The sequence below is a fragment of the Pantherophis guttatus genome, chromosome 11 (assembly GCF_059756535.1).
Source record: "Pantherophis guttatus breed Tessera chromosome 11, ASM5975653v1, whole genome shotgun sequence".
In the NCBI taxonomy this organism is placed as follows: Eukaryota; Metazoa; Chordata; class Lepidosauria; order Squamata; family Colubridae; genus Pantherophis; species Pantherophis guttatus.
The window spans coordinates 690,145-716,669 of record NC_142073.1 but is presented as its reverse complement, the minus strand read 5'-3'; the positions used below and the strand labels follow the sequence as shown (position 1 = coordinate 716,669).

Below are 26,525 nucleotides of genomic sequence, written 5' to 3'. Positions count from 1 at the left end.
TCTGTCCTTTTCAGTAATTATTTCTCATCTTTTCCTGTCCCGGTTTAGACTTGGCTTTTGCTATCATTATTCTAAACATTAAGTATTCTATTTTATTTGTATCTTATGGCTTTTTAATTAAAAGAGAAAAAAGGAGCAAAACACAAATAGGGGACTCATTTATACAGAATTTTAAAAGGTTTAAAAAGTTGTATAAATGTATTAGAAATAAAGACATTAGACAAGTATACATACAACTGTAACTGTATTGTTACAATATTTCACGTTTGTTTTTCCTTTGCCATATTTCTTTCACCCTTTTCATTGTTTTTTCTTCTTCTGTTTGACAACTATACTTCTCTTCAGCATATTATAAAGTCTGCCAGAAGACAAAGTATGTGGAAACTGCACGGCATAATGGTTGTGTGTATCTGGCCATTTGTTAAACAAGACTAAGTCACACCAATGTTTAATAGTACAAACTGAGGTAACATGAAACCAGGTCTCATGTTACAGAAGAGGACTTCAGCTCAACTACCTGCCTGCCTCCTTTGAGGGGACAGAGAGAGCAGGGCCAGAGCCAACCGCTGCAAGGCAGTTCACAGGCCTGGACCTTTTCCTAGCCACCAGCCCCCCATACCCCTCGCTTTGGCCCTGCCTTGCCTGTGAGAATGTTCTGGCCAATCTCAGTGTCCATTTCTTCCATCTGATGGCACAGGAGGCAAAGGCTACTGGACAACCAATCCACCAGGGCAGGTACCTCCAGATTCCTGAGAAGACAGAGGAGCCTGCATCATTTACCTTTTCCAAAGAAATTTCTCCCCTCCAAACATTTCCCTAAAACAGGGGTCTCCAACCTGTGGACTTCAGCTCCCAGAATGCCTCAGCCAGCATACCTTCAACTCTGGTAATTGAAGTCCACAAGTCTTAAAGTTGCCAAGTTTGGAGACCACTGCACTAAAAGGGAAAATTCCCCATTTACTCCTAAGTCTGAAATTTTAAGTTCAGAATAGAGAAAGTTACCATATTTTTCGGACTATAAGACGCACTGGAGTATAAGACACACCAAGATTTTGAAGCGATAAACAAGAAAAAAGTTTTTGCCCTCCCCAGCCCCCAGGAGCACTTTGCAGGCCTCCCAAACTCTCTGCGCATCCTGTTTTTGCAAAAAACGGTCCTGTTTTTGGCGAAAACAGGACACGTGGGGCAGAGTTTCGGGAGGCCAAAAAATGGCTGTATTAGGTGTATAAGACGCACCAACATTTCCACCCTCTTTTGGGGGGGGGGGGAGTGCATTTTATACTCTGAAAAGTACCATACTTTACATCAGGCCTCTCCTTGGCTTAGTGTGGCCTGTAAATGCAACTATTGTTCCCACCGAATAAACTGCACCAGGATGTGGAAGTTTTCTTCAGTGTTATCTAAACCAACTAGCAGCTGTTCCCCTCAAATCACTGCAAATCTTGCTCAGTGTGCATCTCTCTTCAAGGGGAGGATCCGGGCTTCCACAAACAATTCTAAATGCTGACAGATGCCACCTCAAGCCAAAGCCACAGGCAAATGTTCAAGCCTCTACCTACTTCTCCAGTAATTCTTCCAAAGGAACAATGTTCTCTCTGTGCAGGTGCCAGGCGACTTCCAAAATAGGTGGGCGCTGGGGGAAATAGCGCTAAGATCAGGTCATTTGGAATGCAGAGATGCTTCCACCCACAATACCACCCAAGTAACTAACTCTGAAACTAGGAGCAGGTTTCCAAAGCTGCCTTTCCCCCTCCATCCACTCACTTTCTTCAAGAGGACAGCAACTCAGAAACTGGGGGGGGAGGGGGGGAAGAGGGAGGGAGAAATGGCCTTAGGGCAGTAATTTAAGCATGTGGATTCAGTGCTTCCATCTCCCTTTCAGCTCTAATGACCTTACCTGCATTTTCCACATTTCTTGAGCAAAAACTGAATGACAGAAAGCATTGTACGTTAATAATTCCTTCAAGGACTGGAACAAACAGAACAACTTCTTCTGTAAATAGAAAGAATAAAATGAAGTGATTTTATCAGATTTTTAGTCAGTTGCCAACCACCATACATCTGTTTATAGGTAACTCTTAGTAATATTTTTTTTAATTTGTTGAACAAGACATAGGGGTCTAGTTTACAGCGTAGGCAACATATATGGCTTGGCATTATTTTTGAACAATTAATGAGCCAAACCTAAATTTTTGTATATTCCTCAAATCCTGAACGACAGTGCTCCTTTGGAAAATTAACTTTAAAACAAGTACTTAAAGTACTTCTAGGTTGACTTTCTCTAAAACTATTTTCAATCAATCTTCTTCTACTAGCTTTCAACTCTCAGAACTCCCTGTGGCTGTTTCAGGACCCCTGACCACCATTTCCTGTTTAGCAAGGCCTGAACAACTTGAATGTGCTTCCCTCCACCCTGCCATACATGAAACGGGCATATATCCCCTTACTCTGTGTTCTGCACTCAATAATGTAGTCTGATCAGATTCCATAGAGATCTTCTCAATGAGGTTGGCTGCCATTCTGGCTGATAAGATTCCTGCTGGCATGCCCAGCACAGAGGCCTCATCCTTCAAGGCTGTGACTACAACAGAAGAGAAGAAACTCCATCAGACCTTAAATATACCACCCCAAATTGCAACTGGAAATAGCACATGATGAGGCTGAAAAGATAACAAAGAAGAAATGGACAGACTCACTTTGGAACTCAAGGATAAAAGCGAAACAAAGTACTACAAAATCTGGGAACAATTTTATGATTGGATAGTTAACAAGAGGGTAGCCAAGACAAATGCATAGAACAAAAATATAGATGTTATAAATGTATGTTTAAGAGATAAATATACAGAAATAAGGGGAAAAGTATTAATATCAAATCATATTATACTTAAATAGTGAACAAAGCTTAAGAACTGTATATTTATATGAGTACTAATAGTATTGTAAAGTGATGGAAGATGTTTGGAACTAGTGATGTCATATCTATGTCCAATGTTTTTTTTAATTTTGTATTATTAATAAAAAACTTTTTTAATTTTTTAAAAAAAAGATAGAAAGAAGAAAAACCCAATTGTTGGCAGACACATTGAAAAGGCTCAGTCGCAGGTGAGGAGTGCTTGAATCCTGGAAAGCTACACCTGCCAATAACAACTGACAATCCTGAATCAGGCAGTCTCAATATTCTTATTTTACTGAATTTAGCCATTCTCTCCTGAAAAATAAATTCTATTTCACCCACCTACAAATTGTTCTGGAACTGACATTTTACTTCCGCTCCTGCCCAAGTTACTGGAAAGTATGGACTTGCCATGTGCTGAACTTCCATTCTGTTAAAAAGAGAGAGAAAGGGGCATTTGTCTTGACTGTAGAGCATATCAAATCCTTTGGTCTTTAATGGCCTTTTCCAGACACAACATGAGACGTTACTAATTCATCAAATATGTCAGAGTCCCCAAAGGAACACAGCATTCTCTGAGATGGAGATAGCCTCCCAGTATACTTAAAAGGAACAGGGAAATATCTCATAGACAGAAAATACGGAGCATTGCGCAGCCATGTATATTAACATTTTGCAGTTTGATAAATAAGATCACCATGGAAGCTAAATAGGCTAAAATATCTGGTGGTCAGCCCAGATTTCTTCCCTGCCAAAGGACCTTTTCAGCAGGGTAATCCTTTAAGAGCACTATTAATCCACAATGAAAACAAGGTTACCATCCTAAAAAGAGCAGTAAGCACTACTGAAATGTAAGCCAAATGTATTGCCTTAGCTGAATTATTATCCAACTCCTGCACTGTTGTGTTTTTAACTGCTTCACAGTGTCAAACATTCTACTGAGAACGTTGCCATTATCATCGATATCGGGGCTTCTAAAAGGCTTCAGAGGACGGCCGCTTACTGCTTACCTTCCCCCCAGCCCTCCTCAGCCATGAACAAGTCTATCAGGGCCACAAGTCCGTCTCAATCCCAGAGCCTCGAAGGCGATTCCCTCCACCCGCAGAGTCGCCAATCCACGCGGCTGGCCGGAGAATCCCGGGAGTCGAAGGCGCCGAGGCTGCTGCCTAACACCCCCCCCACACACACACTGGGGCATCGGGCGCAGCTGCTCACCTCCAGCAGGAGCTCGTCCAGCCTCTGGTGCCGACTCCAGATGCGCAGGGCCGCTTCCCGCAGCTCCTGCTGGGTCCCGGCTCCCCTCTTCTGCCTCTCGCACCTTCCCGCTAAAGACCCGCAGGGGGATCCCTTAGAATCGTTTCCTCCTTTCCACGGGCATCCTCCCCTCCTCTTCCACACGCCCCCCCCCCCAGTGATGCTGGCCCCTCGGGCGCATGCAGAGTGCCATTCCCACCCTCCGGGGCAGCCCAGGGCTAGCGCGGAGAGCCTCTGGGCATGTACAGAGCGCTACCGCTTCCCCCCCCCCCCGTACCCAGAAGGGCTGAAAGGGCCCGACCGGCCATTCTCCCACAGCGGCGCCTCCCACCAGCCAAGTAGCGCGCCCTACGTTCTGATTGGCCGCCGTTTGAACGCCTCCTCCAATAGGAAGGGGACAAGAGAGTTTTTCTATTTGCTGAGCGGGAGCTGCGGCCATTGGGGGAACGGGTGGGGGGAGGGAACGAGCCGAGCGCCATCTTTAGTGTGGCAAGAAAATGGATCCTGGCCGTGCGGGGAGGCCTACTGCGCAGGCGTGGCTTGCAGAATAAGGCTACCTTTGTACGGGTGCATTTCTGGGAATCTAATTCGGGAGAAATGACCGCGCAGACTGCCCTCTTTCCGGCTAATTGGCAACCATTCGCCCGTGAGCGGCGCCCGTGCAATAAGCTGGCGAGCGAAGTCTCCGGCTTCCCGTCCAGCCGTTGCCTCCAACCCCAGGCAGCCCGAGGTTGGCGGGGAGGCTGATTTCTGAATTTGAGAGAGAAACTTTTACTTTCGCAAAGCGGCTGCTTTGCCCACGGAAAACACTGTACGAATCTTCAAATAATTCAGGCAAAACAAAAAGCATTTATTAAGGGGGGGGCGTCTTTTCATGGGGTACAGAAACAAATGATGTCTATTTGGTATATGTGATACTCAGCAAGCAAGTGATCAAAGAATAAAAGACATTGATTACATGTGAAACTTGAACAAAAGGAAGCATTGATTCTAAACAACATTCCACAAGTGGCAAATTTATAGGTTGCATGACTTTCCCAGCTGGGTGTGTATCTTGAATGTTGCCAGTGTATTCAAGGACCTTCAGAATACAGGATTCCTGAATAGTGCTGAGAAGACAAGTTCTCATATTTTAAAAGGGAACTTGTTAAAAGTGCTAATGTCACTTTTTAAAATGCTAATTATGAAGCTTAAAATAAAGTCTGGCTGCCACACGTGTGTGCGTGGTGGAACTTCTGCCTCTTCGTACAATAGGATGCTATCTAGGGCAGGTAGTTTGGGGGGAGGGTGTTGCTAATGGGGCAAATCTGTTTCTTGCAATCTGAGGTTAAGAGTGAGAGGAGCAAAAGAAAAATCAGCCTTGCAAGGGAGTGGTTTCCTATTTTCCCTTGGTTGCCACAGCAATACTCTCAAAAGGAGGAGGAGATAAGGATATTTGGCTACTGTAAATAATGATGGAGCAGGGAAAGAATGCCTCAGCTGGGCAAATAATCGGCCAGGAGCCAAGGCTGCCTTAGTAGGGGAAGGTGAGCTGGACTAGGTAGGTTGGCCCAATTCACACGGAGGAAAGAGCTGCTCCAGGTAATCCCCATCTCTCTCTCTCTCTCTCTCTCTCTCTCTCTCTCTCACACACACACACACACACACTTCTGGCCACTGGATTTGGCTCCTAACAAGGCTCTGCCCTTGCAGGGTGAGGTGTGAGCATGTGACCTGAAGCCAAAACCCAGTTCTGCTGCACCTGTGGGTCCTCCCTCCTCCTGCGGCCAAGGGGTCATTGCTCTGAACCTGGCCTACAAGGTTGTTCCAAGCCTGGTGTGCAGCAGAAGCCTGGAGCTCCTGGAGTAGCAGCAGGATGGCTGCCTGCTGGAGGAGCGGCCCCCTGAGGGAAAAAGGAAAACTAGCGATGGTGCCTTGATCTGCTGAGAGAGATTTGGGGAATTTGTTCAGACGTGTCAAGCCATTATTTCTTTAACCATAATTTATTTAATAAACTGCAATTGGCTGGCTTCACAGAACACCTTTCAAACAAGAAGGAAAGCACGCAATGGCTTGTTTGAGCTCATTCTTACCCAGTAAACTCAGTTGTTGTTACACTTACTCTGATATAAGGAGGTGACGCACACAACCCATCTGGCTGCACAATCCCACAATGACTGTTTGACTTTGGCTGTTGACTTTAGCAGGCCATCCTGGGAACATCTCTGCTCCTCGAGCAGCTGCTGCCTCCACTTAACTGGTAACCGCTAGGAATTGCTGCCTCTATTTTCCTCAGCATGTCTGGACACCTTAGTTTCTCCACTATTTAAAGATCACCATGAAGCTGATGACTGAGCTAATGCATGCTAATTTAATTGGATAAAAGTGTTTATTTTTAATTAAGCCATTAATGCAGAGCCTGGAGATTCAATTGGGGCTGGGGGTGAAGTCATTGCTTCAAAGGGACCAATCTGCAGATCTAAAGGGCACTGAAGAGGGCATCTCTGCCCAGAGAGTGGAGATCTCTGGTTGATCACAATCGGCATTGCTGGATCACCCGTCCCCCAGAAGAGTGAGCCCAGCTCAAAGATCCCTTCCACTTCACTGAGTGCAGTTCAGCCTCCAGGGAAGGTCACTGACTAGGAAAGCCCCCACCCTCTGCTCTCCTGCATGGCCCAGCTTCAGGCCTCGCCAGGTGGATTTGATCTGTTGCCAAACTCCCCTCTCCACAATTCTTGATGGGACAAGGAAGAAACTCTTTCAGCCCCTATAGAAAAAGCCTCCCCTGGACTCCCTGGAATAGGGAAGGGAGGGCTGCTGTTCCTGGCTGGGCCTCAGATCAGAAAAGTGTGTGTGGGGGGGGGTGCCCACCAGAGTTCTAAAGCCTTCAGGTTGAATGGAAGCTGGGGTCTGACTCCAAATGCCCTACAGCAATGAAGCAAAAAGGACCTGTACTCTGGTGTGTGTGTATGTGAGAGAGAGAGATATGTAGAGAAGTAGCTTGGAAGGCTTTGTGCGAGGCCAGCAGAACACATCAAACGCCGGGCTAAAAATAATCCCTTACCAGATTTGCTGTGGTGCCACCTTAGAGACCCAGGCCTACATGTGGCATTTGCTGCTCATTTTGATTGTTGAACAGCCTAAGCATTCTGTTTCTCCAGATGCTGATAATAACATCAAAGCATCACTTCCCCCTCCAGTGCCGTGGTTAAAGGCAGAGTAAACACAGACCTCAAAAGATGCTTTTCCTCTTGTGCATTTTTAGAAAACATATGGCACTAACAGGTCATTCAATTATTGCAGTTCTCCGTTTTCTGCCAATCTAAGACTCCAAGCAGTCCTCCTCCTGTAAAATACAAAATAGTATTGACATATTTAATGTCAAAACATCTGAATACATTCTATGGTTGCAGTATGAAGCTGATTTAATATTGTAAACCACCCAGAGTTATCCTGTTATAAGATTGGTACCCAATACATTTAATAAATTAAAGAAATAGATAAATTAGTCTAGCTTTCTCCATCCTAGAAGCCCTTCTTGTGTGGGAGCAATGCAGTTGTAGTTCAACAATTGGGGGGGGGAGCTCAGGATTTCCGGGGGAGGGGGGGAAGTTGTATTAAAACATTACAAGTGACAAGAGGCAAAGAACTGGGGGGGGATGACCACCTGATTTTGCCTCTATAACAACTGGTGGAGGGACTCCCAGGATCATTAAGGAGGAAGGCTGAGTGTTCCTCCTTTCTCTCCTCCAACTTCACTTGCCTGTTTCTTTCAGGTTGTGATTATGCCCCGTTTTCACCTCTCCCACTAATCAGTAGGAGGACTTTGTTTATTAACCTCCTCCTCCTCCTTGCTTAAGAAAACTCTTAGTAAGAGCAGCAGAGGGCCCTTGGCTTGGCCTTTGTGGGAAAACGTTTGATGGAACCATGCTTAGGTATGTGATGTTCAGAATTTGGTTCTGGGACCTTGAAAATCAGACTTTTTTAAAGTTTGCACTGAAAAAGAGATGTGTAATTTTCAAATATCTTGAGGACATAACTAGAACAAGTATGTAGTAGACAAGCTGGGGGCTTTGAAAGGCTACATCAACTCTTCTGGCCTTGAGTTTAAAAAGAACTGGTGTGGCTGCTGCATCTGTTTGTGTGTACACACTGCTGTTGCAGTTAACAGACGTTGCACCTTCCTAGCAACAACATGTAAATCCTGGAAAAGCAAGAGAATGAAAATGGACTCTCTCTGAGAGGGGAGGGGAGATCTCTGAACACATTGTTTGTTTTTTCTATGGGGGAGCAACTCATTTATGACTTATTATTACTGGGAGCAGCCAGGCGGGAGTTGAGTTTCTGAAGGGTTAGTCTATTTCCCTGCAGGTGTAGAAAATGTGGCTTAGAGTGAGTTTTTCCTGGAATGTGTTTTAAAGAACTAATAGGTCATGACTGATTGGTCCAAGATAGCTGCTCCTTCCCTCCATGGACTCTATGAAAAAACAGCCCCCAATTATTTGAAAAGGAAGGGGGGCAGGTCATGGCTGCTGGGGGAAACAGGCGCCCAAGGCGGTAAATCCCTGGGCCGCCCTGCAGGCTTTCAAATATTGTGTCTACTGGCCCTCCAGGCTCCCAGGTGGAGCTTGAAATCTAACCTGATGAGCCCCACCCTGGAAGAAGAGTTCTACGACCTAGTCTGAGCCGGAAGGCACGGGGCTTTGGCCCCAGAACCTGTTTTACAAGCGGAAGGTTGGTGCTTCAGAGCACATCCAGACTGCTTTCCCCCTTCTCACCTTTCCAGGCTAACATGTTTTACAAAAAGGCATCACAAAAAAAAAAAATCCTTTTAATAAAAGGTGATAGTCTGCAAAGGTGGCACCAGAGATTCAGTTCTTTCTACTAAGTCCAGATACAGTTTGTTTAGTTTTGGTTTAGTGTCATCTGTGAATCCTTCCATGGGGAGCTGTGTATGAATGTGGCCAGTTGTCTCCCATTCTGTAAAAGGGTGGAAGGAAAGGGGCGACCTCAGCCGGCAGCTGCAGCCAGCCATGCCCCCCCCACAGAAAGTTAGACTTTCCTCCCCTCCCCCCTTAGATATTGCTGTGCCGTTGTTGGGGGTGTGGCGGTGTTGGTGATTTCACTCCCCACCTCCCCTAACTACGCCTGCTTTCCAGTGGCCTCCCACTCCGAAACCAGGCTTACTCAGAAGCAGGCGCCCCTGTGATGCTTACTCCAGAGTAAGTCCGGATGGGAGTGCCGGGGGCTCCTCGGTGAGCAGCGCTGCCTCTGTCCCGGCGGCTCTACCCGGCAGGTGCCGCCCAGTTTCTTTCGCCCTCCGCCCTGGGTCCGGCAACGGCCGAAGCGGCTCGGCGGCGTTGGGCCTGGGCTGGCCTGGCTCCCTCGGGCGGGCGGTGCGGCTGGCGACCGGCTCAGCCTCCCTCCCCTCCCCTCCCCTCCCCTCTCGTCTCCTCCCCCTCTCCTTCCCAGGTCGTCCGCCGGCGGCGGCAGCAGCAGCAGCAGGCAGAGCAGCAGGAGCAGCGAGGCCGCCGCCGCCGCCGCCGTCACCGCCATGGAGCCCGGCGCCGGGAGCCGCTGATGGAGCCGCGGCCATGGCGCGCGCCGGAGCAGCAGCCGCAGCCGCAGGGACCGGGCCGGGGGCCGCGGCGGGCGGGGGCGGCGCGGCGGGGGCCGCGGCGGAGGAGCTGTCCCTGGAGGAGGTGCTGAAGGCCTACGAGCAGCCCGTCAACGAGGAGCAGGCGTGGGCCGTCTGCTTCCAATGCTGCCGCGGGCTGCTCCAGCCCGACCCGCCGGGCGCCGAGGAAGGGCGGCGCCGCCGCAGGGGACCGGCCGGACGCCTCCGCGACACCGCCGATCTCCGCCTGCACAAGGACGGCGCCGTCTCCGCCCGCGGCGAGTTCGGCCAGGCCGGTGAGTGGGGAATAGCGCGCCGGGGGCCCCTCGGAAAGTCTGGGCTCGTCCACGGAAGGACACCGAAGGGACCGGCGCTGGGGAATCGTGGCTTGGACGGAGCGGGAGGTCGCGATCAGCCGCCTCCACCTGCGGGGTCCCCGACGCGGTCCCGAGCCAGAAGGTGGCCTGAATTCAGGGACCCTAAAATCCTGCTCCGACCGCAGGAGGGTCTGGCGCATCTAAGAGCTTTTCCCCCTCTTTAGTGCTCCCCCCCCCCGGCAGAATTTCAAGATGGGTTAGGAAATTGTCCCAGTTTGAGTACTTGAGGCTTTCCAAGGCAATTCCAGGAGCAGCTGCAGGAAGGCAGAAAGTCAGGGTGCCCCAAGCAATGAAAGGACTAGCAGGGGTGCCGATAGTTTCCCAGGAGGGGGAAGCAGCCTGCGGGGCTCTGTGTGATGCGACATCCCAGCGGTCCTTCTCTCGGGGAGCTTCCGGTTTTCCGGAAAACCACCTTTCTCTTGGCAATACTCCACATTTATCTGCCCCTTTGCCCCAGTGAACTGGGTGGGGTTGTTTGCCTTGAGTAATTTATTTATTGTGTGAGCACAGAGGTCAGAAGTGTCTCTTTCATCTCCTTGCCATGTGTCTGATGTGTGTAATTACACCAACTGTTGCCAAAGCAGGTGGTTTATGGTGGCCGTTTGGGGACTGAAGCACCTGCAGCCTTTTAGGGCCTCAGTCCTGTGGGCTTCCAAGAGGCAAGAGGGGCCTTGAGGAGGGTCTGCTCCAGAGGAGTGAAGTGGTATAATCCCAGAGGAAGAAGTGTGGGCAGGTAGCAAGTGGGCTGGGTCTTGGGTGGCATCCCAGAGTAGGAGGTAACCAAGCTTGGATGCTCACAGCTGCATGGTCGGGCAGGCAGGCAGTAGGTGAGGAGAGTCTGTGTCAAAGCAACATCCATGATGGGGCCTTCCCAGCCTCTCTGAAAGGCAGCAGGGAAACATCCTCAACAGCAACATTTGCGCCTGATGATCCCCATGTGATTTTAGGACTTGGGACAGGAAGGGAGAACTGCTGAGAACATCCTGTGGGGATTGATGGGGTCTTAACGTTACAGAGGTTTTAATGGCAAAACAGTGTTACAACCAGAACACTTTTTCAAGATAAGGATCTATTACTTGGGGCGGGAGTGAAAAAAACTGTCCTTAAATGTACGATCTTTTTGGAGAAAGGGCCACCCAAGTGGTATAGCCATCAATCAGCAGGACCTTTGCATGCAGGCCACTGCATTCACACGCCAGAAGGTCACCTGCTGAAGAACCAGCACAGGTGGTCGTATGTCCTCCTCTTGATGGCATCAACTCAACGGGAGAGTTATGACTCTTGCCTGAACAGGCCTGACTTTTCAGAGTAGAATCCCAGGGCTGGAAGGGACCATGAAGGTCTTCTAGTCCAACCTCCCACCTAAGGCAGGAATCCAGAGTGTTCCGTTCATACAGTCAAGGAAGGAAGGTGTCTTCCTTCCTTGACTCGTGTATCCGCTTTCCTCTCCCATGACTGCCACCTGTTCTTCCTATTGCTAAATTGGGTTTTGCTGCTTAGTTGCCTCTCTGATTCCTTCCTCTTGGGCTTAGTCCTAGTTTAGCCAGCCTTCAGTCCTGCATCTGCCTTTCAGTGCCTCCCTGCTGCCAAGCAAATGCTTTCATTTCATGGTTTTATTTCAGTGTATCAGTCTTGAAGTTAAGAGGTAATTGCTGCTTGTCCCTCTGTTCTAATTGCTTATGAACAGCGCAAAGTCAAATGCGAGTTGCAGTGAGGGGCGCACAGCTGGGGTGGCAGAGAGGCCAGCAGTCTTGCTCCTTAGGCGGCTGTTTGCTTCTGTCCTTGTCTGGGATGCAGCTTCTTGTAGGGAGCCTTTACCAGGGAAGCTGCAGCTGCTTCTGCTAATATTGACTTAGAAGTGCAGCCCAGCCCTGTCATCAGAACTGGTCCAGCCAGTTCTCCACTCTACCAAAGCCCAGCTGATGAGTTATGGCCAAGGCTGGCGCTGAGGGTCACTAACCTGGTGGCTTCCTGGCTGTACATTTGACTCATTCCAGCCCAGAACTCCCTGCCTGCAGGCAGCCTAGATCTCTCAGTGGGGAGGAGCCAAACAGCATCAGTTTGAGGGTTCCTCCAGCAGCAGTGAGAGGGGATTTTTGCTGCTGCAGACAAAGGACCTCTGTTCCAGGCATGGCTGCTCCTGGCTCCCCAGCCTGATATCAGGTCTATTCATGGATCAAAATGCAGGCAGCACATCAGCAGCAATGGGCAAAGGCACTCAGTTTAGAGTTTTGCAAACACTGCTTTTTTTTCCTCTTAAATCTGCAGAAAAATGTATCTATTTTCTCCAAAGATGTGTGCTTTTCTTTCAGTTTTGCCTAATGCATCATTTTTGAAAAGCAAATTCTCCCAATTTAATGCACATGTGCATTTTGTACAACTTTCCTCTTCAGATACCTTTTTGGTAAAGTGAATGGTAAGATTCCAGGAACCATTCCGTTACCATTCCAAAGGGTAACTTGGATAAGAATGTGAATCAAACCAGGGAAGAGAAAGTCCAGTGTGCAAAAGCCCCCTCCCCCCATGCCTATGAAGGGCATTTCTCCCAGGTTCTCCAGACCACGGAGCTGTGCAAGATCTTGCTGATGCCACCTGCCCCCCATCTGAGGGCTGGGGAAACAAACTGAAAGGGAATTGCATTGGAGGTGCCAAGTATGTCACAACAGTTCAGCAGAGTCAGCTTCTAGAAAGGCCAGCTTTAGGGTAGGGAGTTCCACTGCTTCCCATCGGCCTCCATGGCAGGAAGGAAGGAACCAGGGCAGAGGCTGCCGCAGAAGAGTTGCCCACAAGGCTTCAAGGACTGCGCTGTGCCTCCCTCCCCCAGCCTTGGCTCTGTGTGATGTCAGGCAGTGGAAGGGGAGGTAAACTAGCTGGAGTTGGCTCTGCTTACACTGCTGCTGCTGCTGCATTAAGTGGTTCTCTGCTTTCTCCTAATGGCCTAATTCTCCTTTCTTTCTTTCTTTCTTTTTGCCAAACTTCATTTTATTGATTACAGTTCATGTAATTCTCTCTGGAGAAAGTGACCCCTAGAATCTTCTTTCAGTGTCCTTTCCCATTGTCTCCTGGTCCAGAAATGAGACAGCAGTTACAGAGAAGAGCTGGGTTCCCTTGGAGAGGGAGAGAAGAGGGAGAGGTCTCCCTAGGCACGAACACATCTATGCACCAGGAAAGTTGCTTTTACCAGCATCTTACAAGTTTTGTTTTTAGAAATCCTTTACACAAGGAGATACTCTTTTCATAGTACTTGCTACAATCTTTTTTTTCTTCTTCCATTTGTAATTCTGGCCTTTTGCATTTTTCTATTCACTCGTGGACAAAGCAACACCTGCATGTGTGACCCCAACATGCCACTTGCCTTAATTCATTTGCACACCCAGGCACACTCGTTTTGTGAGTAGTTGGCCTCTGTGCACCAAACCCAACGTAGGGTGAAACATTCCCCATTTAACCAGCCAAAGTAAACTCTACCCATTTGCCATCTCTGCCCTTTTACCAAAAGAAGAGACGTCAGTGTGGAACCTGCTTGGTTCTGGCCTGGCTCTCAGGTCCAGGATGGGCTCAGATACGTAGGTGGGTATATAAATCCACCTAGAGCTGACAACGCCTGGCACTCTTGGTCTCTCTGAGACTGGCATCTTCTAACAGTGTCATCTTCCCTTTGCAGAGCTTCCACTGACCTTGGCACCTGCAGCAGAAGCACAGGTAGGTGGCCGAGGGCCCTATGGAAAGCTCATCTTCTCTTCTTGCAGGCCTTGGGAACTGGATAAATCTGGTAACCACTCAACAGTCTCTTCGAAAGCTAATTATTGAAGTCCCTCATGTCACTTTCACTAGCAAAGCATTGGCAAGTATGGAAAACTTCAGCTTGCGCAGATCAGATGGCCCATTTTGTCACCTCTCCCCAAAGCTGCCAGGGTCTGAGCACCCTGGCACACCCTGGCTTCGGCACAGCTACTTGGCATTGCCGCTGAGTCCAGCCATCCTCCGAAGACACCACACTAGCAGGTTCTCCCTGACCCTGATCTCTGGGAAGGGGTCTTAAGTTTGCCCTGGGCAGGTGTGGATGGGAATTATTTCATCAGCACTTGAAACAAACAGGATATCAACCAAGCCATGTCTTTCCCTCTTCTGCTAATTTGCCCCCCTTTCCTCCCCTGCAGATGGTGCAGTCCCTGGGCTTTGTCATCTACCGAGCGCTCGACTGGGGCCTGGAGGAGAACGAAGAACGTGAGCTGAGCCCCGAATTGGAGCGGCTGATCGACCTGATGACCAATGGGGACTCCGAGGACAGCGGCAATGGCAGCAGCACCGCAGACGAAGGCTACAGTGGGCAGGAGGAAGAGGAGGAGGCAGTGGCCAAGGGGACCCTGAGCGCAGTCCGCATGTTCAGCCAAGTGATGCAGCTCTGCGCTGCCCGCCTCTCCCAGCCACAGGAGGCCCACGCTCACTACCAGGCGGTGTGCCGGGCCCTGTTCCTCGAGACGGTGGAGCTGAAGGCCTTTCTGGCCAAGATCCGGGATGCCAAGGAAGTGAGTGGGGCTTGCTTGGGTTGTTGATCATCTGCAGATGCCACTCCTGAAGTGCTGCCCTTGGGGGGCAAATGGGCATTAGGCTGCGCCTGGATATGTGTCTGTCCTGGGGCTGGGAGGACGCTCCAGCCTTGCATCTCTCAGCACCTGCCAAGAAGTTACCCAATTCCCCTGGAAAGGGAGAGCCTCGGCATCTCTACAGCAGCTGCCCAGCTGTTAAAAAGGCACTTTTGTGTCCAAGATAGTTGCTTGGCTGAGGTCCATGTGCTGGGCTGCTTGGCTTCTGCAGGTAACTGCAAATTGGATTTATCTTGTTTAGCGGCATTTCTAAGCTATCCCAGTCCCACAGGACTCTGGATGGAGTACAGACCTCTCAGCAGCAAGGAACAGAGATAAAATAACCAAGATGGCTAAAATGACCCCAGGGAGAAGAGCTGGCCAAGGACTGGTGGGAGGAATACTGACTTTAATTGGGTACCAAGGGGCAGGGGTGAGAGGCTGCCCCTGCCTCTTGGGAAAGAGCATTTCAGAAAAAGGTGGCATCACAGAGAAGGCCCCTCCTGTTCTCCTTCCTCTAGCTGGGAAGAAGAATTAGATCCAGATGGCCAGATTCAGTCCGTTAGATTCTTTGGCCTGGGACGTCTGCTGCAGGCGCCAGGGAGATGGGCAGCTCTTGACCTGCCCAGCTGAGCCAGGGCAATGTGCCATTCAGGCTCTGCGGGTGCTGTAGGAACTCCACCTTCTTCTGGTAGCTGAGCAGCAACATGCCCCATCTTGGCAAGCCCCCAGCCCTGTTGTTCCTGCCCTCCCATCTGTAAGAAAGCTGGGGAGGGGTCTCTGCTGTCTCCCTGCAGTTCTCACCTCTAGAACTGTGCACCTGGTCAGGGTCCTCCCCTGCACAGCTGGTGCAACTAAGAGCTGGGAGGGGGGAAGGGGAAGCACCCCCACCCACTTCTTTGCCAGGATGCCTCCATGGCATAGGTGGGGCTCAGCTCTCCCTCTTCCTACGGAGAGAACTCCTGAGATGGAGGTAGGCTGGGGTGCTGCCTGAGGAAGCCATCCTCTCAGTGGGCTTGTGCTTTGCATCTCTTGGGAGAAACCCTAAGTAGCTAATGAGAGCTGGTAATTAGGGACTCTCCAACCCAACCCTCTCCAGGGAGAGGCGCTGTTTTCCTGTGGAAAAGAGTTCACGGAGAAGTCATTTCCACACACCCCCTCCTGAAATAGTCACTCGGGCGGGGGATTCTATTCTGAAACCTCATCGTGGAAGTGAGAAAGGCCGAGGGACAGAAAGAGTGATCAACATTAGAGATGGGAGTGTAGCGCTGGTGCCCTCGGCTTCCTCTCTCTTTGCAAGGAGACCTTGAACGGAGCGCCAGAAGGTGAGGAATTGAATGCATCCACACGTACAATGACTGGCTTTTCCCAGACCGGTGCGTGAACTGGAAGGCCAGCAGGCCGAGATTCAGGGATGCAGCTACATTAAGCAATTACAAACTGTAAGACTTGAGCTATTCACGGAGGAGAGTCAACCTGCCACCTTCTTCTCCCACCTGGGCATCCTGAGGGCTGAGAGCCACCCGTGTTTTGATAGCTGTGGCTTGTTCTCAAAAGAGCTGCTCGGCTCTTCCCCTGCCCTTTGCTTCTAGTCCAGGGGTCTGCAACCTTAAACACTCAAAGAGCCATTTGGACCCGTTTCCCACAGAAAACCTGGGTGGGCCTGGCCAACGCAATATCATTCATTTCCATCAGTCACATGACCCCCCTAGCCACACCTACCCAGCTGGTCATTAGGGCAGAGAACCGGTTGTTAAAAAACACCGGGAACCACAAAATGCTTTTGACATTTCTCTCTCCCTCCTTCCCTCCCCCCCGTCTCTCTCCCCCTCTCTCTGTATCTCTCTGCCCCGCCTGCTTCTCCATCCCCCGCCATCGCCCTTACCTTCTCAGGCCAGGCGAGGAGTGGCTGGGAGGGGAGGGTGAGGGGTGGGGCCAGCCAATGGTGAGATCACTCAACAGGGCCCCAAAAGCCGCATGCGGCTCCGGAGCCACAGGTTGCTGACACCCGTTCTAGTCCCTTGTGTGGAGTATTACAGCTCCCAGACAGGCCCTCATTTGGAGAAGTTGTGCCCTGTCTCCCCCACACCATGCTAAAGCTGGTTCTTGTCCCAGTTCCTTGTTTGCACAGAAGATCCAGCTGAATAAGGACTTAATCCCTTCCCCCCCCAGCACCCTGGAGTAAGCTTTGGGTGCCCCTTCCTTGCCCTTTCCAGTTCATCCCAGTCCAATCTGTAACTTCTATGCCACCATGAATGCAATGGAAATGGGAAAGGCTAAGCTGCTTCTGGCTCTTGGGTGTGCAGATGCTGGTGAAACTGAAGGATGAGGAGCTGAGGGACCAATCGGCAGCAGAGCTGGACAACCTGAGGAACACGGACTGGGTACGGAGCAGGCTGGGACAAGGAGAAAGAGAGTTGGTGCTGGGCTTCTGTAAAGTTCTCTGGGTGGGGCTGGGTATAAATATTCTACATAGAGAACTGCTCCCCCTCAAGAAGAATGGAGGGGAGAGCTCTCCCCTTGGTGCTGTAGGCGCACCTGACGTGAACTTTTTGCTCGATAATAATATTTATTTTCTTAAAACACTCATCTGCAACCCCAGGTTCTCCCTACAGACCCATTTGCAAGAAAGGGTCGGGCTAGGCTGAGTAATGCCGTGTCGTCATGGCTGTGGTTTGGCCTTCGGAACAGTCTCCCAGGGCTGCCCATAGCGAGACCTTCCCAGCACGTGGGAGGCGGTCTGCTTTGTCCCCCGGGTGAAGCACTGCTTGCCTCGGAGAAAGCTCGGAAGGAGGATTGGCTTCTCAGAGCAAGAGTCACCGAGAAGGCATCCCCAGCGCCTCTTCTGGCTCAAGCAGAGCTTGGGGGAAACCGACCGTGGTGGCTTTGTTGGTTTGTGACTTGCAGGCTCGGCTCTGGGTCCAGCTCATGCGAGAACTACGGAACGGCGTGAAGCTCAAGAAGGTCCAGCAGAAACAATTTGACCCCTTGCCTACAGAGTATCAGCTGACACCTTTTGAGATGCTGATGCAGGACATCCGAGCCCGCAACTATAAGCTCCGCAAGGTCATGGTGAGAGGAATGGGGACCGTCCCCTCCCTCTCTGGGGTCACCAGGCAACCTGTGCAGCTCGGCCACTCTCTGGCGCCTTCCTGTTCGTGTGGGTCTGGCCCTAGAGCACAGCGGGAGGTTCCACTTAAAATGGGGTGTCAGCCACTCTTCCCCCTGAACCTTATAGAAGCCAACCCAAAGGCAGACAAGATGGAGGGGACATTGGAAAGAAGCAGAAATTGCTACCTGTCCCAGGTAATGAGAGGAGCAGCTGTGGCTAATTTTTCTGTATGGATCTCCGTCAGGTGGACGGAGACATTCCGCCCAGGGTGAAGAAGGACGCCCATGAACTCATTTTGGATTTCATACGATCCCGTCCGCCTCTGAGACAGGTCAGCCCAGCTTCTGCTTTTCTGTACTTTACCGGGGTGGGGATGGAAAGGGCCTTTAGTCGGACTTTGGGGGTTACACTAACAATCACCTTAACTGCTTTTGCCACTCCTAAAACTCCATCATTTATTTGAGCCTGTCATTTGCCCGATAGGAAATTATTTTTTGGAAAAAAGCTGCTGGGGCTGCTTTCTGGATTGGACAAGGGATGTTCCGGCCAGCCAGAGCTGCGCTGTTTGCAATCTCAAGGGCAGCAGCTGGCCAGGGTGCTTTGCTCTGCTTCCCAACAAGTGAACGTTACAAAGGATGCAGCCCAGTATACATGCTAGCTTGGTTTACCGTCATTCGGTAACCTCTTGAAAGCCACGGATTGGGGACCTATTTTGGTGGCCTTAAGGTGCCCTTTCAGCTCCAATGGCTCTCTGGCTTCCAAACCCTATTGCAGGCTTCAGAGCGCAGGCTGCGCCCCCTGCCTCAGCAGCAGAGGACCCTCCATGAGAAGATCTTGGAGGAGATCAAGCAGGAACGGAAGCTCCGGCCGGTGGAATTGCAGCACCAGGACCAGAGAGGTGTGTCTGTCCTCAAAAAAAAAAAGGGGGCGGGTTGTTCCTGGAAGCTAGAGAATATCCGTTTGCTCCCTCCTGGATGAGACGGCAAAGGCAGGAGAGGAACTGCGGGGTCTTAGGGGAAACTTTCAAATCTGAGTCTAGTCCCACAGACATCGCAAGATGCTCTAGACTGAGAATGCAGCTGCACATCATCACCAAAAGTGGAGACTGAAACAGGAGGGAGCTTGAAAGTCTCTCTGAGGGAAGACAGTTCGAGTGTCCCATCCTTCAGCCCTGCAGCTCTGACCCACGTTGACATTTGGATGGGCGCCATGGTGCAGTGTCAGGCTGGGGAAAGCTGGGCTATTCTAAATGCCACTTTTTTAGAAGGGAGGCCAGGATGGAGTTTCCTAGGAGCCCAGCACAGAAGATAGCTGGTGCCACACTGTGCCCTCTCCTCTTGTCCTGCCAGGGTTTGGTTCCTTGCCCTGCTTGGTGAATGCCTGCTCCAGCAACATGAAATCGACCTCTTGCATCAACCTCTCCGTTTCAGAATCCGGTGCCCCACCTCAGCGCCAGAGGCCGAGGGTCCTGCTGAAGGCACCCACGCTGGCAGAGATGGAGGAGATGTTTGTTTCGGAAGTAAGAGCTGGGCTTTGTCTCCTGCTTTCTGGGCAAGAAGAGCACCTTGGCCTGCTGGAACGGGCACAGGCCATGAGCGGACTTTGCAGTCCAGTCCTGTTGGCCTCCTCTTCTTCTCCTTCCTTTGCCCCAAACCACCTGCTTTGGCAACCTCTGCCACCCTCTAGGGCCATGGGCACCATGCGCCCAAAGGCCTCCTTCTTGTCCGTGCATGCTCCGGCTCCAGTGTTCCTTCTCCTTGAGGGCAGAAATGCCGTCCTGCTCTGACCTCAGGGGCTGTGCCTGGGGAGGGGGTCTGAGTGCCGGCATTTCTGCAGGCGTGCTGAGTGTTCCCTTTTCTGCAGGAAGAAGACTCTCCCTGCTCAGAGGCGGTTCAGGAGCCGGGCCCCCTGATGCCCCTGAAGCGGGACCGCTCTTTCTCCGAGCAAGACTTGGCCCATTTTCGGGATGAAAGTGAGAGCAGTGAGCCTCACCTGGAGTACTTAAGGCCCAGCCTGTCAGACTCGAGGCCTCGCTCAGGTACCATGTCCTCTGCGTGGGCCAGCATGGAAAACATGGGCAAGTGGACCTCTTTTTGTGACCTAACCCCACTTTAGGACACCATTCTCTCTGCGTCCCCTCCTTTCCCAGCAGATACATTGCAGTTCAACTGTCTGAGGACTACTGCAAATCCAGAGAGAAAGAGCTTGGGAAGATGGGGTGGGGGGGAGAGACCCCTTTTTACCAGCTCTGCCTGGGTGTGAATGGGTTCATCTCCTGCACCTGGGAAGGCAACGGGTGCTGGAGGAGTTTTCCCTTTGTGAACGCTGGCTGGATGTGGCTGCTATTGATTTTCTGATTTGCCTCTTGCTTCAGCTACGCACCCCTTGTGTCTTCATGGGAAGCAAGAGGGCCTGTTCTCCCTGCTGGGCAGATTCTGACTTGCCGGTTCCCTTCTGTTCTCCTTCAGGTTCGGTTCCGGCTCGCTACCACCCTCGGGTCAGTTCGTGTCCTCGTAAACAAGACATCCTCGGTTCTGTGGAGGAGAATTTGGAGGCCAGCTCTGTTCCAGTCACAGACGCGAGTTTGAAATATTTGTGGCTGGTAAGCATCTTCGGTGGTCTGTGTTTTCACACACGCTTTGCGGCATGCCCTCTGATAAGTGAGGCTGGCTGGGCCAGGAACATGGCCCAGAGGGGATCGAGTCAGGAAATGGTAATATGGAAAAACGTTAATGGGAGGATTGCGAGCGCAATGGCTCCAATCCCACTGTCTTTCTGGCGTTAGAGCCCGAGTGTGTGGAACGTCTTCCTTTGGGCAATTTGACGTTTTGCTATTTGGGGCCAATTCTGCATGGATCTCTGTGCTTTGTTTTTTTTCCAAACGGAAGCCAGCCTCTCTCTGTATCTTGTGAGATTGTGGCTAGCCAGCTTTCCCTAGCTGTTGAAATCTGACCGGCTGAGGAAGGGGATGTAGTGTAAGGGCTGGTGTTTCTACTGGAGCCCTAACTGCCGTAGACCTGAACTGCCCTCTCTGCCTGGGCAGCTGGCCTGGCTGAGGGCAGCTCTGATCCCGTACTCTGCCCACCACAGCAGGAGTTCAGCCACCCCGTGGAAAGCCTGGCGCTGACGGTGGAGGAAATGATCAACGTGCGCCGGGTGCTGGTGAAGGCAGAGATGGAGAAGTTTCTTCAGAGCAAGGAGCTCTACACCAGCCTGAAGAAAGGGAAGGTGAGGCCAGAGGGGCTCCTGGGGCTGCAGTGGGGGGGTGGGGGCTCCCCCGGACAAGCTGTTGCTGACTGTCTCTCCTCTGGCTCAGAGCTGCTGCTGCTGCCGAACCAAGTTTACGCTCTTCTCCTGGCCCCCGACCTGCCTCTTCTGCAAGAGGTGAGTAAGCAGGCGCCCGGCTGGGGAGACCGTGGGATGAATGGGGCTCAGTTGAGCCTTTTCTGTCCTCCGTTGCTTTTAGGTCTGTCTGCAGTTCCTGCAGCCTGAAGGTAAGGGCTTTCCCCGACAGCCCAGGCAAAATCCCCCTTGGGGAGGTCTTCGGGGAGCTGGGTGGAGCAGCCCAGCCCTCCGCTGAGTCCCTCCTGCTTGCCCCTTCTAGATCAAGATGCCCTCGAAGAAGCTTGCCCACATCCCAGTCTACGCCCTGGGCTTCGAGACGCTGCATGGCTCTCTGGGAGCCAAGGGCCCCCCAGCCCGCCGGCAGGAGACATTCCAGTAGGTGGCGCTTCTTTTCCTTCTTCCCTTTCTGTTTCCTGCTCGGCTGTTCAGGAAACTCGGCTGTGCAGATCAGCAGCAAGAGAGTCCCGAGACCTTTTCTGCTCCAGTCATCTTGGGCAGCTGTCTCTGACTCCATTTCCAGACAGGTTGAGAGGTCAGCTAGTAGAACTTCAAACCAATTGAGTCAGCTGAAGGGGAATTCTGGGGGCTGCAATCCCAGCACAGGGTTAAGGAAGGCGCTTGCAGGCAGAGGGCCTCAACTCTCTGCAGTCTGAGATTCGAACCACAGCCTACGATTGTTGCATTTGCCCAGACATATTAAGACGCTAACCAACAATAGTTTTAACGTGGCCTCAGCTGCAGATCTGTCCCCATATCCTTTTCATTCATGGATAAGAGATTATTTGGCCTGAGAAATGGAAGGGATCCAAAGTCCGTGAAAGACCTCATGGGTGCAGCTCCTGCAACCCCTTCAAGTCGCTGAAGGTTTGCAGAGGGCCAGGGATGATAGCTTAACAATGCGATGCATAACCCTGATCTCCCTCAAGATTCAGACGGGAATAACAGTCGGGCAGGACATCCTGAAGCATGGTTTAAAGCTTCCCAAAAAGCAAGCCGTGTATCTCAGGGTGTTTTTCAGCAGGTTAGCCAGGGTGCTTCCTGATACTGGAGCCACAGACCTTTGAGCCAAGCAAAGCCTGTCAGCTGAGGTTGCTCTTGCCCAGCTCTTGGGGCGGGGCGGGGCGGGGGCAGCATCAGGCATTGCTGCCCCAGAGCAAGGACCCCAGTCAAGAGCACCCTGTTTTTGCCTTCCAGGTCCCTGCAGGGCACCCGTTGGCGCAGCGTGGAGGAAGAGTTCCCCTGCATCTATGCCCATGGGTCAGTGCTCAAGGACGTTTGCCGTGACTGCTCTGGCTTCGTCACGGACGTCGTCAGCTCCAGCCGCAAAAGCATGGACATTCTCAACACCAAGCCCGGCAGGAGCCGCAAAACCCAGTCCCTGTACATCTCATCCAGCTAGAGGCTGCCCCCTCCCCAATCTCTCCAGCTCCAGCATTCAACCTTCAAAGGCCAGGCAGCCACAAAACTCTGGCAGAGGAAACACAGCTTTGGTGTCTGCTGGCTCCCATTTTCCTTATCCAGCCCACCCCATCTCCCAGGGACGTCTGCCTGCTGCTTATGTACATATACATACAAACACACAAACACACATATCTATATATATATACACACCCCCACACCCCCTTATAGATACTCTATATTTATACAGCAGATAAGTTGCTTTAGCTGACCAGCATGTCAACCCCCTTCATTGGCAAACGAGAACTTTGCTGAAACCACCCCAGCCTGGAGGTCAGCCAGAGGGAGCCTGGGCACCAGGGGTCCAGCTGCGCTGGCGGGCAGGAAGGTGGCCTGCCAGGCAGAGGCCAGCTTCTTTCCCCACAGGGCCTCCTCTGGAGAAGCTCTGTGCCCCTCGCTGATGTCTCCGAAGGAAACGTCCTTCCGGCCTTGGGCTTTCTTAAAAAAAGCGGGCTCTTTCACAGCCACGTGCCTCTGCTGCTGAACACACCTTCCGGAGCTGCTGGCTGCTTCTGGTCATTTCTGTGGCTCTTGCTTGTCATCTTTCTCTCGATCAAGGAACGAGGCGGGTCTCCCACCCAGACTATGAAAAAGGGTGACATTTTCCTCTCATTTTCCCTCTACAGATTCAGGAATGTGTCTTATTTGTACAGCCAATAATAAAATACCTAATTTTGTAAGAATTTAGAGATAAAAAAAACTGTTCCCAGCTCCTGAGAGCCATTTGCATAGTGAGGACAGCCGACTGCATGGAGGGTGCCAGGATCTTTATGGAGGTGGAGGAGGCTTGGACTGTCCATGTCTGTAGAGGAAGAAATCTTGGTTCCTGCGTAAACGGGGCCATATTTACACATTGCACTAAGCTGTGTAAACTGGGTAAGCTGCAAACTAAACTGGCTACTTGGGTAGCAACTTAGCATGTAGTGGCTATTTTACAGTTTATTTAACCACCCAATTTGCGGGTGTCCTGCATGAGCTGGCCGAGGCTGGTTTCTGCTCTCTTTCCACTGATTTGAAATGAAGAGTAGAAGCCTGGAAGGGACTGAGGCCAGTTCCAGCTGGAGCCACCACCTCTGCCAGACCAAATCCCAGCATTTTGGGTAAAGCTGGCCCCATGCCAGGGAGTGAAGTGGGGGTTCTGCAGCTGCTGGAGAATGAGTAGCCAGACTTGGGGCAGCTGCAGGCTGGCCTGGTTAATCTGATTTAGTGGCTCTTTCTGGGAACCTGCCATCCCCGGGAAGTCTGCCAGAAGAATTTAAAAATTGGGTAATGATCCCAAATGCTGAGCTGGTGGGGGGGAGGCATAATCAACCTGAAGGGGGAAAGATCTCCCCCCACCCCCTTCCTCTAGGTTTTCATTCCACCTTCCTCTTAATTCCTCTCTCCTGGCCTCACTGGCTGCCCACTTTATCCAACCCTGCCTTCAGTATTTATGGAACCTCCATCCTATTTGTGCTTCCCAGCTGCACAAGAATAAGATCAGAGCCCTGCTCTTCCTTCTGAGCTTTATGTAATTCTGATAGAGCTTTTTGGACCGGGAACTCCGCTGAGTTTGCAAGGTGGGCCTTTGGTGCAGGAAAGCCTATGCCACAGGCCCTCAGCCTTTTATGGTCTTGGAACACAACGAAGAATGCCTCAATGTCACTCTGCTGATCTTCTCCTTCATGCTCAGGCCTTAGGCTGGTCTGCTGTGCTCTTTTTTCCTCAAATGAAAGGGACTCGCCAGTGCCCTTTGGGTTTTGTCAAGAGCCTCCAAACCTGTTTCTGCATGCCGCCATCCCCTCCCTTGCTCCCCTGTAGCCTGTTTTGGAAGAAGCCTCCATCTTGTGCCAGTTTTGTGCCTAGCATCACAGGGCTCAACTGAGTTGAGAGCCACTTTGGCATTGTTAAGGTGCTGACCTAGAATCAGGGATCCGAGTTCTTCATGCCTTAGTCATGAAAGTCAGCTGAGTGACTGTGAGCCAGTCACTCAGCCCAACCCACCTCACAGGGTTGTGAGGAAAAGGGGAGGTAGGAGTATTAAGTTATGTTTGCTGCCTCGCGTTATATATAAAAAAGGGGGCCTAGAAATCTAATAATTCAACATGCCCAGTTTTGCAAAGTACACATGCCCATAGCTAACATGGCATGGGGGTACTTCATGCCAGAAATGCACACCTGTGTGCAGGTGGATGCACAAATAACTTGCATATAAACTGATCAGTGGCTGTGTGCAGTGTACATGGACAGTCCATAATCAAGAAGTTGCCTAGAACTAAGAACGTGGTCAGAAAGCAAAGCTCAAATGTGGAAGGGAGGTTTAGGGAGATGTTTGTAGAAGTTTATAGAGGAAGGTTTCAAGAACAGAAGAGGAAGGTCAGCTGGTGTTCTAGGGGTCCCCCTCCTCCTGTCCTCTGTGCCAATCTGCTTGCTTGACATTTGACCTGACCTTTATGTGCTCCATTGATCCGCTCACTCTTCTTTGCAGTAACTACTGTGCTGTGACAAAGTGGGCTTCCTGTCCCCTTATCAGTCCTGCGTGCGCTTGTCCTCCTCTGCCAATGTTTTATATAAAGCGTGTACTTTAAAGAACTGTAAATAAAATTTAAAGTGAAACAGACCTAGTAATGTTCCTCTGTATATCCTGCTCCCGAGGCAGTAACAATTTCCCTGGTCAGCAGCAGTCATCTGAAGGGAAGACTCATCAAGCGGAGGGGAAATTTGAGGCTGATAAAAATGCTTCCAGATGGAAGACCTTGTCGGTATCTGTTTAGAGTAGAGCTCCGGTTTTTGCCCTCTGCCCACTTATTTTACTCTCTCAGCATAGATATAATGTAGGCTGCAAGGTTAATCCAAACAGATGGTTAAAGGAGCTTTGGAAGGTGTGCTTGCTTATTCCAGGGCTCCCAGTTTGGCATTCCAGAGATCAGGAGTCACACAAAGCCTTTGATCAGATCTATGACAGCTCTTCTTATTCTCTTTCCAGAAGAAGAATGGGCAGAAGTTTCTCAATTTGAATAGATCCACAAGGATTGTTTAATAGGACTGCAACAAAATAATATCCTAAGTTCTACTCCTATAAAGAAGGGTTAGAGGTGACTGGAAATATTGAAGGTCTGGTTCATGAAGTTCTTAGTGTTTATAGTTACACAGCAGCCCAAAATCTGCCAACTCAGCTCCTGAATATAAGATTATGTAGAATATTTAATTCAGCCATATTTATTCCAATTCCACCCATCTCACATATAAGAGGATTGCAAACAGCTACATATAACACCACGAAGAATTCCATTTAAAAACAGATAATATAAAACAACCATCATAAAAGGCATAAAAGTCACGGCCGAGATAATCACATCCACCAAAATAGTACAGCCACTTAAGGGGTCCTACCGCAGGCCTGGGATCCTCAAGCTCACCGGCAAAAGCCAGGTTTCCAGGGCTTTGCAAAAAGCCAGCAGTCAGGACCGAGCTGATCTCCAAGGGGATGTTCTAATCTAATCCAGGGAGACCCCCTGGCTGACCGGGCCCACTGCACGACCCCCACCCCCTCCTGAGGCCTGGTGGGAGCGGGGCAGGGTCCAAGTGCTGGCCGGGAAACCAGGAGGCGGCGAGTCCCAGTCCCGCCTTAGGCACGAAAGCCGGCTGGGTGACTTTGGGTGGCTGCCTCTCTTGCAGCCAGACCCACCTCACAGGGCTGTTGTTGGGAGGCCAAGAGAGGCGGGGCGAGAGGAATAATCACTGCTGACAGCCGGGGAGAAAAGCTGCCTTCCGCCTTACAGTCAAAAGGAGGAAAACGCCTGCCCGCAGCCATCCCAGCCTTCGCCACGCCTCTCGCCGGCCCGAACCGGCGGCCACACTCGCCCTCCACGAGGCACAGCCGGGCGGGCGGGCCGAGCCGCGCATGCGTGGGCGGCGCAGCGGA

The 26,525-nt window shown here is 51.1% G+C and overlaps 2 protein-coding genes across 8 annotated transcripts in view; one reads left to right on the top strand and one right to left on the bottom strand.

The window, feature by feature from the left end:
• Positions 1-26,523, bottom strand: part of FANCA (FA complementation group A) — a 46,849-nt gene extending 20,326 nt beyond the window's left edge. The window contains exons 1-7 of one of the 4 annotated variants that reach the window (XM_034426652.3): positions 25,994-26,523; positions 7,358-7,472; positions 3,236-3,323; positions 2,448-2,581; positions 1,898-1,993; positions 1,560-1,633; positions 643-749 (exon numbers count right to left, since the gene is read on the bottom strand). In XM_034426652.3, the coding sequence (XP_034282543.2) occupies positions 643-749; positions 1,560-1,633; positions 1,898-1,993; positions 2,448-2,581; positions 3,236-3,260 (436 nt within the window). In that variant the 5' untranslated portion in view covers positions 3,261-3,323; positions 7,358-7,472; positions 25,994-26,523. Of the gene's footprint in view, positions 1-642; positions 750-1,559; positions 1,634-1,897; positions 1,994-2,447; positions 2,582-3,235; positions 3,324-3,903; positions 4,055-4,108; positions 4,219-4,424; positions 4,524-7,357; positions 7,473-25,993 lie in introns of those variants that run through there. The other 3 variants (XM_087877333.1, XM_087877334.1, XM_034426653.3) reach the window with 3 other exon arrangements.
• Positions 9,298-25,216, top strand: SPIRE2 (spire type actin nucleation factor 2). 4 transcript variants are annotated; one of them, XM_034426661.3, is made up of 16 exons: positions 9,298-9,348; positions 9,599-10,039; positions 13,785-13,822; positions 14,281-14,649; positions 17,013-17,090; positions 17,614-17,778; positions 18,063-18,149; positions 18,593-18,716; positions 19,249-19,337; positions 19,682-19,895; positions 20,287-20,420; positions 20,909-21,046; positions 21,135-21,202; positions 21,285-21,312; positions 21,423-21,538; positions 22,358-25,216. In XM_034426661.3, the coding sequence occupies exons 2-16, from the start codon at positions 9,721-9,723 to the stop codon at positions 22,560-22,562; spliced, it is 2,172 nt and encodes a 723-aa protein (XP_034282552.1). In that variant the 5' UTR covers positions 9,298-9,348; positions 9,599-9,720; the 3' UTR covers positions 22,563-25,216. The 4 variants fall into 4 exon arrangements, with proteins under 4 accessions (XP_034282552.1, XP_060538437.1, XP_087733461.1 ...); XM_060682454.2 differs by having other exon boundaries at positions 19,168-19,337; XM_087877335.1 differs by having other exon boundaries at positions 9,305-9,348; positions 19,682-19,856.
• Positions 26,524-26,525: the final 2 nt, after the last annotated feature.